Below are 13,275 nucleotides of genomic sequence, written 5' to 3' on the forward strand. Positions count from 1 at the left end.
CAGAGATCTGAATAGGATCCTGGTCAGCCTCCTTCTTCACTTACCTCCAGAGATCTGAATAGGGTCCTTGCCCATAATGCTGGGAGACCACACTACGCAGCATCTCCCAAGTTCGCTTATTCCCTGGAGTTCAAAGTGCCTCTGTCTTCGCCATGTAGTTTAGGAAGTGGAAGATTACTACACTGAGTCTTTGTACTGCCTCATTCATAGAAGGCAGAAAGTCGGGAGTCAGGGAAACAGTTCCTCTGGCAGGAATCACTATGAGAAGAGCCACAGACAAACTGGGTCTTCTGTTTTCTAATGACATTTCCACCTGCCTCTTGTCTTACCTAATTTTCTTTTCTTTTTGGTTTTTTCGAGACAAGGTTTCTTTGTAGCTTTGGTGCCTGTCCTAGAACTAGCTCTTGTAGACCAGGCTGGCCTCTAACTCACAGAGATCCACCTGCCTCTGCCTCCCAAGTTCTGGGATTAAAGGTGTGCGCCACCACCGCCCAGCTGTCTTCCCTAATTTTCAAGGAATGTGTCCTATGCATATCTCTGGCTGTCTCGGGGTGACACTTTCTTGATGGTGACAACTGACATCCTCGTGACAAGGTCCCCACCCTACCTTTTTACTCATGGCCCAGCTCCGGGCTCAATATTGAAAACTGTCTCAAGAAATGGGTGGTGTGATCAGTTTTTGTTTTCCCTTGCTTCTGGATTTCTGTTCAGATTTACACCTCTTTCCCATTTGGTTGTATGGTCCTATAGACTGTAAGGTTGAGTATCTGTGTCACCTTGAGATTTGGGCGCAGCCGGGTCTTGGGAAGGAAACTGAGCACCTCGTTGCGTTAGGGACATAGACTTGTGAAAAGCAGCATGCGTGACATCTCCTTTTATGGGGCTGCTCTCCTACATCTGCCCCAAACACGAAGGGAGACCCAGAGTTAGGGCGGCTCTCGCCCATGCTAAGCACACATCCAGCATGCTGCCATTACTTCCTCTACTGCCTGTTTTCTGCTTACATCTGGAAGACAGATGTGAGGTTTGTGTCCCTGCAGGCAGGTGCTCCCTGGGCACAGTTATTTAGGAAGCCTCTCTAGGTGAATGCCCATGACCTCATTGCTCTCTCTCCATGCTTCAGTGTGAGGAATCCCAGTTTATAGCTGCTGAGTGACCACATTTTCTGCTTTGCTGCAGATCTGGTGACCATGAAGAGGCCTCAGTTCTTCCTCTCCTCCATGCCGGCTTCAACCGGGTACGTACGAGGGGACCGAATGCCTCTCTCGAAGGCCGGCACTGCCTCCCTGACTCTCCCTTGAGGTCAAAGCGCACAGCCATGAGCACTAGTACAGGAAACAGGCCTCAGAACTGTGAACCAGGGATGGAAGCAACGGCACTGCATGGGGTGGCAGCGAGCAAGCGACAAGCAAGTGCCAGTCAACCATTTGCTTCTTGTTATCTTAATCCCACTTATCACAGCAGCCGATACACGGTGATAACAAAATACCTCTTACATCACATCAAAATCCGGCAGTCTCAAGTGACCCACGTAGCTCCATCTTACCCGTCAGTCTCGGCATGTATGTGTGGTCATAGAAAGATGATGTGCCAACGTTGCCACCAGGGGCCTGCCCAGAGCTTTTAAACTGAGAGCAGGTTCATGCTGGCTTGTGAACCATTGCCTAACACCAGAAAAAGAAAAGCCTCCAGTTTGAAGCCTAACTATATAAAATACATTGATATCAACTTAAAGATTAAGACTGATTGTCCTAAGCAAGAAAATACAGACATATTACTAGGATTACAAGGTAAGATAGAAACTGGATTGGAGGCAAAGCCATGTGGGGGCAAATAGCAAGAAAACAATGGAATTAATTTAAAATAAAGAAGAGAAAGTGGAATGAGAAAAGAAAGGTGAATATTAGACAGAGTCATTGGGAAAATTTATAGTCTTTCCCTCACATGTTTAGACAAACATATATATTTCTACTGCTTAAAAAAAAACAAATCGCTTCATTTTAGGTCAAAATAGAGTAGTGATCCATAGTTGATTTCTGTAAATTTTACTGATAGTCTAAACTCAGACGGATAGTCCTGTAAGTTCTTAGTGTTTTAAGTGATATGGTGTTTTGCTATTCTGGATTTAAAATGAAAAGCCTCGGTCGTAGATCACGGAGAAGCAGTAACTTCCTTAGGGTAGGGTAGCAGTCTCCCCTGCTTTGGCACGCTTCAGCCTAGGAGCAGAGCCCTGTGAAAGATAGGAGGCAGCAGAGGTTCGTAATGTGTAATAGAAAGGACTGTGTCTGGGTCTCAAGATTCCACACTCTCCTAACACGTCTTCCTGTGTGTCTGCTGTCTCTCCTTGTGACAGTTGGCGTTTGTCTCTGAAAGCTTGCCTTGTATTCCCTGCTTGGATATGGATAAGAGAATACCTCCGAGTTTGGGAATGCAGAATTGCCAGAGGACAGTCAGCAAAGACGCCATGCGACTGCCATTTTTGTTAGCTCGTTCATTTTCTAGAGATAACTGAAATTATTCGCTTGTTTTATTGATCTTCTGTGTCACGTGTAGCACACCTCTCCACCCCTTACCCTCTGGGGACAGAGATTGCACATCTGTTGACAGGAAAGCTTAGACTGGAAGGATTATCACTCTCTAGGTGCAAATATTAAGAAAAGAGGGTTCACTGCTTTCTTCTTACCTGTCTTGTGCTACCCTGCAATGCTGTGCCCAGGTCAAAATGTGTCATACACATTGAATGGACCCATGGCGAATAGGAGTTCACAAGCTAGTGCCTAGCAGGGATTACCTGCTGTTTTGAGAGCTTGGTCTGATTTCGTCAAGGCTGTGCACCAATGGATCAGGGTGCCCCCAACCCCTCAGGTTTTCTCCCAGTGAAACACATAGCGCCCTGACTGATTTCTCTGTGTGTTGTGGCCTCAGCGCGACAGAAGCAGATCTCCAGGCAGCTGCTCTCCTTGTTTGGGGAAGATCTTGTCTTTGGCAGCTCTCTATCCAAGTACCTTCCAGATATGCCAGCTAGCCTTGCCTTCTGTGCGGTTGTTTCTCTTTCTTGATTTGTTTTGATTTAAATCGTTTGCTGAAACTTGGCTTTGTGTTACTAGCTACTGGGCCAGCACATTGGTCTATGAGCCCTGAGCGGGGATCCAGGAAGAAACCCCCAACAACTCCCCCTGAAGCCTTTGGATGTGGCCAGCTGTGGTGATGCTCAGCCTACATTGTGCTTTGTGGAAGCCAGCATCTTGCCCGACGCAACTGCTCTTACATTCACCTCCATGCGCCTTTTTTTTTTAAAGCCTGAAATGATGCTTATTCATCTCAACAAGTATTTATGGGGCTCCACGTGCGAGGCAATGTGGAAGGCATACTGGGCTAGCAGCTGTGATCCACACTTCTCCCCAGAGTAACTTCCTTTGGAGAGGGAAGTCGGGGAGCTGTGGTGTATTTATCAGGCCCAGTTCCAGAGGATTTGCTTAATTTTTCTCAACATATGAAGGATTTGATATTTTCTCCGTTTTCTTTTTTTTCAGAGGAGGAAACAGACTCCAAAATCTGAATAGCTTATAGACTCATAACGCAGGCAAGGCTGCAGCTGTGTGTCCCCTCCTCGCTCTGTCTTGGGCCCGCCCACTAATGTAGTTTCCCAAGCCATGTCCTGGAGTACCCTCCCAGGAGCTCCTGTGTTCCCTGAAAGGCGGCCTCCCGGGTGACTCTGCAGACCGTGTACTCCTCCTTTTAGTGAGACCCCTCAGCACGCATTGGCAATTGAGCATGTTAACCCCCAAGATGTTCTGAGGGCTCCTGGAGTCAAGATCCATGCATCTCATCGTCATCTAGACTCACTTCCCTTGGAAATTTCAGTATGTCTCCAGTGACCCCTGAGAAGGCTCATCAGCTAGCACCGGTTTCCCTCATCTGGAAACTCAGGCAGACGTGAATCTTGATCAACATGACTTTGTGACTAAAAGAACAAATGTTTCCTCTGTGTGTGTGTGTGTGTGTGTGTGTGTGTGTGTGTGTGTGTGGCTTTATCATGGTCCCCCTCCACTCCACTTGGGAAGTTAGAAGCCCATGGAAAGTTACAGGGCTTTGAAGCTATTCCTCAGGGAGAGATTACTCCTTCCAGGTGTGTGTGTGGGGGGGGGTATGGGCACACGTGCATGCATGTGTGAGCACACACTTACATGCTAAGACAGAAGGGGACAGAGGAGTTGGGTTTTCTCTCTGGCTGACTTGATGATAGTAATCTATAAGTAGACCTTTGGGCTGGGTCTGGCGCTCTCCCCTCCATCTGTCTATCTGCCTGAGAAGCACGGGTACTTTGGAATCCTTTTTTGCTTGTGAGAGTGCTAGATATATGCTTGAAAAGTTCTGCAAAGTTTATATTTTCTGTATGAGGTAAAATGTAAGACATTTTCTTCAGTCTTGAGTAAATCTGTCTCCTTACTGTTTTCATTGGCTATTTTTTTCTGCTTTCCTCATTTCTCAAAAAAGTGCTGACATGTTCCTATGAGAGAAATGCATGATTTCTTGTATATCCTACACCAAGTGATGTGTTCGATTTAAAAGATGTAAAGAAGAGACTGCAGAGGTAGCTCAGCAGGAGACCTTCCAGGAGACCCAGGTTTAATTCTCTGCACCTACTTTGTAGCTCACAGTTGTTGGTAACTTCAGTTCCAGGATATCCAAGCCTGTCCTGGCCTATGGGCACTACATACATGTGGTGCACGGACATAAATGAAGGCAAAATACATGTACAAAGAATTTCTAGAGAACTTAATATAGAGATAAGTTTGGGCTTGTTGAGAAGGTTCGGCTGTCTCTGCCTGGTATAAAGTGCGTACGTCATAGCTCTTTGATGAATGGTGTTCAAATTCTATTTTGTTTGACTTGGGCTTTGCTTATGCCTTTACTCAACCCACTAAGGGTTTGAAATGTGTAAAGGTTTTTTTTTCTAGTTGAGATGAAACTAAAACAGACCATTTTCAAGTGAACAATGCGGTGGCCTTCAGAGCAGTCATGATGTGCAGTTTCCACCTTCGGTCTTGTTCTAAAGCATGTCCCTTAGCCCCAAGTCCCCACTAAGCTGTTCCGGTCCTGCTTGGCAAACTCTGGCGAGCATTAGTCTGCCGTCTCTCTGTAAGGAGTCGTCTGTCCTGATGGTTTGTATAAATGGAATCATGGAGCATGTGGCTTTTGGTGTCCTTCTTCTCTCAATACTCTGGAGCGTTTTGCACGCTATAGCGTACATCAGTATTTCATTCCTAGCTTATGCCTAAATACAATCTCACTGTGTGTGTGTACCACAGTTTGTGTATCCATTTCCATCTTCCTAGACCATTATTCTACCCCATACCATGAAAGTGAAGCTGGTGTGGACCTGATTCCACAAGGGTTTACTTGAGGTAGCTATTTTCAATGCTTTCGGTTATATACCTAGAGTTTAATTTTTGAATAACATGTACACTGTTTTCCACAGTGACTAATCCATTTCATAGCCCCATCAGCAATGCGCAGGGCTTTGATTCTGCCCATTTTTACTAATACTTATTTTTCTTTTTGAAATTAAACCTATTCTAGTGAGTATGAATGGTATCATAGTGTGCTTTTGACTTGTATTCCTTTAGTCTGGTGAGCCTGGATGTCATTCATGTGTTTGCCGAACAAATTTTCTATGTTTTCCTGAAGAAATGTCAACTCACATTCTTTACCTAGTTTTTCATTTGATTGCCCTTCTTCTATTGTCGAGCTCGCCAATATTTCGAATGAGCTCTGCATTAGGCACCCAAAAGATTTGCAAAGAGGCAGAGAATACTCCCATAAAAATGAATCAATGGCACATTGCAGCCTGGGCATGCTGCATATCGAGTTTCGGGCGACTGTTACAGGGTAAAGCCGAATGGTTCAGTAATTAACACAGCTGGGGGGTGCATGCTGTGCTCTTGTGTGTTTACTTTGCTGTGACCCCTCATAATGAAGCTCCCCCCATCTTTGTTATAAGGTGAGCCAAATGCATCACCGGCTCTGTTGTTTCCCTGACACTCGAACAAACCCTTCACACTCCTTGACAACTTCTCTCTGTCATCCCTTCCTACCTACAAGATGTCTTGCATAATGAGCTACCTGGGGGCAGGAACAACTGTTAAGTTTCCCTGTTTGACTCTCTAAGAAAGAATTGGAGATGTCTTATGCATTATCTTTGCTTTCTTTTCAGAGATTTATGGAGAATAGCAGCATAATTGCTTGCTATAATGAACTGATTCAAATAGAACATGGAGAAGTTCGTTCACAGTTCAAATTACGGTATGTAGCAAAATAAGACAATGCATGATGTTAACAGTTCTTTAGAAAACTCTGAACTGCCAACAGGCCGCAGTTCACAGATCTATAACTGATGTCTGGGATTTGAAGCTATTAGACTGCCAGCCAATGGCAGTGTGTTAACTGGAGTCCTTTGATATATTGAAATAAACTGAAAGTGTATCCTTTTTTACAGTATCTTCCACTATTTGTGGCCATAATAAATCGTAACCTGGGAAGCCCTACTCAATTTTTGTATAATTAGATTGAGACTAAGAGCATCCTTTAAGAATCAGTTTCTGACTTTGAACTTCATAAATTCGTAGTCGGGATGTTAGAGTTGGGGAAGCCAATAGGTACATTTTTTACACTATTCATCAAAACGGATAAGTGGTGATTTCATGAAGTCTGCCTCTGGCCTCAGTATACACGGCATATCATCAAGGACCCGGTTTTAGGTGTCTTGGTAGGGATGTAGTGCTTTAACAGGTGGCTTCTCCTTGGCTCTGTTCTGTGTGGGGTTCTTGTGTCATCTTCCACTCATAGGCTCTCTTGGAAAATCAGGGTCCTAGCACCTGCCTAGTTCAAGCTCGGCTCTGGCTTGCCGTTAACCTGCCCTCTTCAGGCCAGAGAACATGAGTATACCTTTGGCCCTGTGGAAAGACCAGTTTCTAGGAGCTTTCTGCCTCCTTCAGGGATGTCTCTACATGGCTTCTCTCTGGCCAACTAAGAGGTACCTCTTTGTACTTTGTGCCCAGTGCAAAGGCCAAGAAAAGATCTCCCTACCATAATTATACTTTTAATCTTCATTGCTCATTTTGTATCCAAATCTGAAAGAGTAGCTTTAAAACTACTTTTCTCCAGTCCCTGGGAAGCAGAAAGATTGCATAGGGCCACAGAAGGAGGTCTCCCGGGTCTGGGTATTACAGTGATGTAAGAAATAAAATTAGAGTAAGCAGTCACTCTCTTAAATGGGAGTGTGGTGTTTTCTGGTGTGTGTGTGTGTGTGTGTGTGTGTGTGTGTGTGTGTGTGTGTGTGAAGAATGTTGATGTTGCCACGAAACTGAGTTTGATCTCTGGATACCACCCCCACCCCTGCATGGTGGCAGAAGCAGATGATGCCAACAAGTTGCTCTTTGAATGTCATGTATGTTCATAACACACACACAAACAAACATACAAATATTAAGCAATAATAAATAAATACATATTTTTTTAAAAAGTTAAAATATGTCAAAACAATGGGGATTCTGATGTTTGAGATGTTTTGATAGCTCAAGGCCTTAAGGAATAGCACTTTGAATATTTAAGTTAATCCCTTGGTTTCTTTTTATCAGTATGTTTACTTCAGGTAACTTCATACAGTAATTTATTCTTTTTAATAATGTACATTAAGTGTATGTAGTTGCTGGGAGTCTCTATTGATTTTAATTGAGAATAAAATAACTTAGACCTTTGAATTTTGATGTTTTCACAATAAATAAAAAGAGAAAAGAGAGATTTCACTGTGGTTTGCTCCTTTAACTTAGTTCTTACACTAAAATCAGAGGCCCCATCATTTTATCGCTGTGACTCCCAGCCCCTCATGCTATTTTGAATCATGGCTTCTGTATTCACAGATCATGTGATGGTGCCCCAATCCAAATTCCTCAGAGAACTGGGCACCGGGGATTCCCCCAGGGAGGCTTAGGGCACCTTGACCGTGGTGAGCAGGACACAAGCTGGCCTGGCAGTCTGAAATGAGCATGCCTGCCAGCCCCTTGTGTAGGTCAATGTGCTGCTGAGACCCAAGTAGACCAGGCCATGTGTGGGAGCCCTCGGGCTCTCCTCACATCCCGGCTGCGTGTTGCTCAGCTCCTGACAGAATGACTGCTGCCACTGCTCCTCTCCGACAGGAACTGCTTGGAGTTGGATGCATTGCTGGGTCAAGGTTCTTCATGTAAAGCAGCATGAAACTAGTGGTTGCACTGAACCCAGGAAGCAGTGGCCCCAGCGAGCAGGGCTATCTCCCTCCAGAATGCTGTCGCCTTCTCCACCTGCAATACTATTGGCCTCCTGTCCTTCCCTCTGCCTTGCCGAGTTCACTCCCTTTGAGGGCTGGGACTGCTTACACTTTACATGACTCTCCCTGGCCTACAAGATTTGAACCCAGCAGACAGAGGACAATGATCCAGACCTTGCTCCAGCTCTTTGGGGCATTCAAGGACATAGGGAGCATCTACCTGTACCCCAAGGCAGACAAGCAACTATGTCATTTGTTAAAGACTGGAAAATGAGCTCTTTATTATACAATGCCAGAATAATTATAGTCTAATTATGTAATACTTTCCCCCTACAATCCCGCCCCCAGCTGCAGCTAAATGTGTAGCACGACTGTCATTCTGCAAGGACACAGCCTGCACTGCAGGATGCTACCCGTGTTAAAGATGGACACTGCAGCCCAGGAGTCTGAGAATGGGGACTGCCGCCTGTACATTACAAAGCCAATCATTCATTCAAGTTCGATCCAATCGAGCAAATGATGGGGCCGAACTGGAAACTTCCTCTGTGTAGAATGTATTTTAGGGACAGCGAGCCTAACCCCTTCTGTGCACATCTGTTGAATTGCTCTACTGAATGGAGTTCATGAATAGCAGTGTCCAGGGTGATCCGAGCTAAGTGGTGAGCATGTTCTTGGCTTCTTTGTCATGAAAGGACCTTGTCACTCAAATAAAGACAGTGACTTATCAACCTAACAGGAGTTTATGCTCTTAACAGCTCCAGCATTCCTTCCCATTATTAATGTAGGAGTGGCACATTTATTTTACTTCAGACCTTAAGACAGTGCAGTCTACAGTTGTAGAAAGATTCAGGGCCTGATGGGTGGATGTCTTGTGACGCACCACCTCTCTCAGGAACACATCTGTAGAGCCTTTATCTTCACATGGGCCCTATGCAGCAGCCAGGGCAGAGCAGCAGTGGGCATGGAGCTGTGGACACTTAGCATAGCCATCCCTTCTCATCCTTGCCACTGCCCATGATGGCCACCAAGCAGATCCCATGATTCCCCTGGCCTATTCTTCTGTCTGCCTGAGTAATTTTCAGCCTCTGATTGGATGTTAACTCATGTTCAAAATCTTCTTGAAAACCATTGCCTTGCTCAGTCCTATCCTTGTTTAAGGTGGTGTGTGCATGTGTGTGTGTGTGTGTGTGTGTGTGTGTTCTGTTTGGGTAGAATCCAGATGAAGTATGTTTCTAAAATACACAGCACATGTCCACTCCAGCCATAATTGACAAGAAAACACCATGAGCCAGAAATTCTCTCCATGTGGTCTCAGCTGCCTGGCACCCTGGTCACCGTGCTCCAGTACAATCAAGCACTCTGCACGTGCACTTTGCACCCACCGTGCCATTGTGCTGTTTATGGACTTCCTACCTGCACCCCAGGACAGCTGCCTTTTCCACCTGAACCTTTGAAACCCTTAAGAAGGCACAGAAGAAACAGTTACATTACCCATAGTCTTTCCTGTTGTTTTCTGACCTCTGACCTTAAGGATAAAGCATAAGGACATCTGGGATTTAGTTCATGATTCCCAAGAACAAACACTAATAAGGCTGCAGCTTTTCTCACTGAAAAGTATTAATGATTAATGCCAGCGATTAGGCTCCCTGGTTCTGGGAACATGACTCAAATTGATTTCCCCATTTTGGTGCGGGTTTATTTAAATAGAGCCATCAACCCAAGGAGGTTGAAAAGTCCAAATAGTATAGCTGGTCATGGTAGGGCTAAGAAGGAGAATACTGTGTCATTCTCGTCCTGACGGTGTCCCTTCGTGTCAATGGCAGTATAGGGATTTGCTGTCCCTCTGGACATTCTGGGACATACTGTTCGGAAGCTCTAGGACGTCGTTAAGAGCTGCCTTGAGAACAGAAAAATGATCATGCCTGCAGCACCTGTCTGCACGTGTAGTTGAGATGCACAGACCCCTTGCAGAAACCCTGTGATAGAGAGGAATATGACAAAACGTGTTCATTAGAACTTAATTACCCGGCTCTCAGAGATGACAAATTAGCCTCCGTGGAGTCTGTGTCTCCACGCATCACTTCTGAGAGGTACTTAGTGTCTGGAAGGGCTTTCCCATGGAGCTGAGCTCACTCTAGACCAGGTGTGCAGAAAGCACTTTTGATAAGCCTTAGCTCTTGCTTGCCTCTCAAGAGTGAGTGCAGTGGAGATAGTGATAGCAATCTTAGCTTTCCTTTTGATGTTCTGCTGATTTTATAAAACAAACACAGTGGTGGTGATTAGACCGTCCACAGTACGAACGTTGTTGGGTGGGCAATTGGAATGAAGAAATGCCCTGCAAGACTCAGGAATGGCAATGGCATCAAGCTGGTCCCATTCTCTGCCCTGCTGAACAGAGCGTGAATGCTTGTCTTACCTATCCGTATGCAGATAGCTTCATCTCTGCATTCATAGAAATGAGTGTCATCTTTCAGTGTGCTGAGGTCCTTCTTGCCTGCAGGCTGGTTATCTTGCTGCTACTGAGTCCCATTCACATAGACTCACGGATAAAGATCGGTTGCAATTAGTTTTTCTTTTCTCTGGATGCTTTTGCCAGCCTCAGAGAACAAAGCGCCTTGACTCTATGACCTTACAAGTAGTAATCCTACCACACTCTGTATTCTTCCACATGTGGGCCCGAGCACTTTGAGAATGCCTGCATACGTCATCCATCATTCAGGTCATTACAAAACCCCATGAAATACATATCTTTACAGTCATTCTCTAGATGGAGAAAGCGAGGGAAAGCAAAGACCGTAAGCTGCCCAGGATCCTGTAGCTGGGAAAAAACAGTCCAATTTTCCTCAGTGTTCTGTCATTTCCTAACAAATAGGTCAAAGTGGCAGCCAATTACACTCCCTTACTGCAGGAAAATGACAGTGAAGAATTTGCCCTACAAGAAGAAATATCCATCCCATAAATCAACCTTTTCCTTTCTTTTTATTTTTTTTTTCCTCTTTGCACTGTGTGAGAAAGCCTTCCTGGATTCTTTATACAGTCCATCTAAATAGCAGGGTTCTAGCCATGTAGTTGCTGTGTTGGCTAGTGTAGAACTTAATGCATTTGGAGTTGTTTTCTATTTGGAAGCTAGTTAAAATAAAAACCACAATTGGAGTCTGATTTAGGATATTTCAGACACCCGGGGGGGGGGCAGCAAAGAAGGAGCCACGTAGGAAGCTAGAAAGACATACAGGGGCAAAGAACTAGACAAGGGGGGATCGGGGGCGGGGGGGAGTCAGCAAAGAAGGAGCCACGTAGGAAGCTAGAACGACATACAGGGGCAAAGAACTAGACAAGGGGGGATCGGATCAACCTGCCACTCCCGGCTTTCTTCATGCCAGTGGGTGTGGCTGTAGGCGAAGTGGCATCGCCAACCTAAGAGAAGGAAAGCAAATGTCTCTCTCTGTGTTGTGAAAGGCCAACATATCTCATGGTCAGTCTGGGCCAGGCTGGGTTGGTTCTTCTCATTGACAGGAACTTGACCTTCTCTCCATGACCATGACTGTGCCCAAATTACAGCATTGCACATTGTGTTGAAATGTCAAGATGTGAGGAAATACCAGCTCTCAGGATATGAACAGTAACAGAGTACATAGTGCCAGTAACTCTGGGGTCTGTCGATGTTGCCAAATTAACAAAGTTCAAACGATGTTTGTATAGCACTAACCCTAATCTTCTCCATCTTTCAGGGCCTGTAATTCAGTGTTTACAGCGTTAGACCACTGTCATGAAGCCATAGAAATAACAAGTGATGATCATGTGATTCAGGTATGGGAAGAACTGCTTCATTTCACTAACACTAAAATAGAGCCTTCCAGGTTCTACTCTCTCTTTATTTCAGTTGCTTTTCCGTAATTTTCACATATTTGCAAGGATAAAAATCAATATATAAGATGACTACTGATAGACATAAGAACCGGCTATTCAAGAGAGAACAACTGTCATGTTTTATTATGTTCAAAGTGCATGTATGTGTGTATGCATGAGTGCATGCATGTATGTGTGTGCGTGCGTGCGTGCATATGCACAGATATGCATGCACGAGTGGATGTGTGGGTGCCTGGAGACAGGGTGTCTGGTACTCTGGAGCTGGAGACATGGTCAATGGTGAGCTGCCCTGTGTAGGTGCTGGGAACAGAACCCAGGTCTTCTAGAAGAGCAGCCAGTGCCCATAACCATTATCTCTCTAGCCCCCATAGGAGAAACTTATTAGCTCATATCAGAACTTTTTTATTTCTTAGGTAGAGGTAGGAGAAAATTTTAGGCCATCTGTAAAGACAGTAAAGACCCAGGGTTGTTTGGCAAATGCTTGTAAGTGGCTATGGGACCTGAATACTTCAGGTAATTGATCACCTGCCATGGTATTCTTTCATGAAGCACTGTAATACTGCTGCCATCTTTCTAAGGAAATGCATCCACATAGTATCTTCTACCTGCCTCAAGGGTACTCTGAAAGTCCCCGGTCCCCTGAATAGTCCTGGCCTGGCTGAGGCTGGTGCACAGTGTCACGGAGGAGCAATTGCTTTGACCAGGGACCAGCACATCATGGCTCCTCTGGCACCAGCCTCATTTTGAACCCTCGGATTTCCCCCAGTGTGCACACAGGCAATGCCTTGCTCCTGTCCCAGGTCAGAGGCATTGTAGCCCACCACACCTTAGCCCTGTGACAGAAGTTCCATTGGGTAGTCTCTGCTCAGATCTGTACCTTTGAGAGGTAGATGGGGAAACTGAGGCCTAGCAAAGTAGAGGAACTTATACAAGGAAAGAGAGAGCAGTGAGCACTGAAATCAAGTTACTAAGCCGTATTTCTGACTCCTAAGCTTTCCTGCCTAGCTTCATTCAGGGCTATGTTTCAGAATATTCTTGGCTGTCCCTTGAAATAAAACCAACATTTTCCGTACTTTTCTGGCTGTGTTTACACTTCCTGCCCA

At 45.2% G+C, this 13,275-nt stretch overlaps 1 protein-coding gene across 3 annotated transcripts in view; it reads left to right on the top strand.

Moving 5' to 3' along the window:
- The window catches only part of Pde8b (phosphodiesterase 8B), a 224,804-nt gene that overhangs the window by 149,494 nt on the left and 62,035 nt on the right, over nucleotides 1-13,275 (top strand). For all 3 annotated transcript variants that reach the window (XM_013349685.2, XM_005356471.2, XM_026783678.1), the window contains exons 5-7: nucleotides 1,180-1,237; nucleotides 6,218-6,306; nucleotides 12,034-12,112. In XM_013349685.2, the coding sequence (XP_013205139.1) occupies nucleotides 1,180-1,237; nucleotides 6,218-6,306; nucleotides 12,034-12,112 (226 nt within the window). The remainder of the gene's footprint in view (nucleotides 1-1,179; nucleotides 1,238-6,217; nucleotides 6,307-12,033; nucleotides 12,113-13,275) is intronic.

The sequence above is a fragment of the Microtus ochrogaster genome, chromosome 19 (genome assembly GCF_000317375.1).
Source record: "Microtus ochrogaster isolate Prairie Vole_2 chromosome 19, MicOch1.0, whole genome shotgun sequence".
Classification (NCBI taxonomy): Eukaryota; Metazoa; Chordata; class Mammalia; order Rodentia; family Cricetidae; genus Microtus; species Microtus ochrogaster.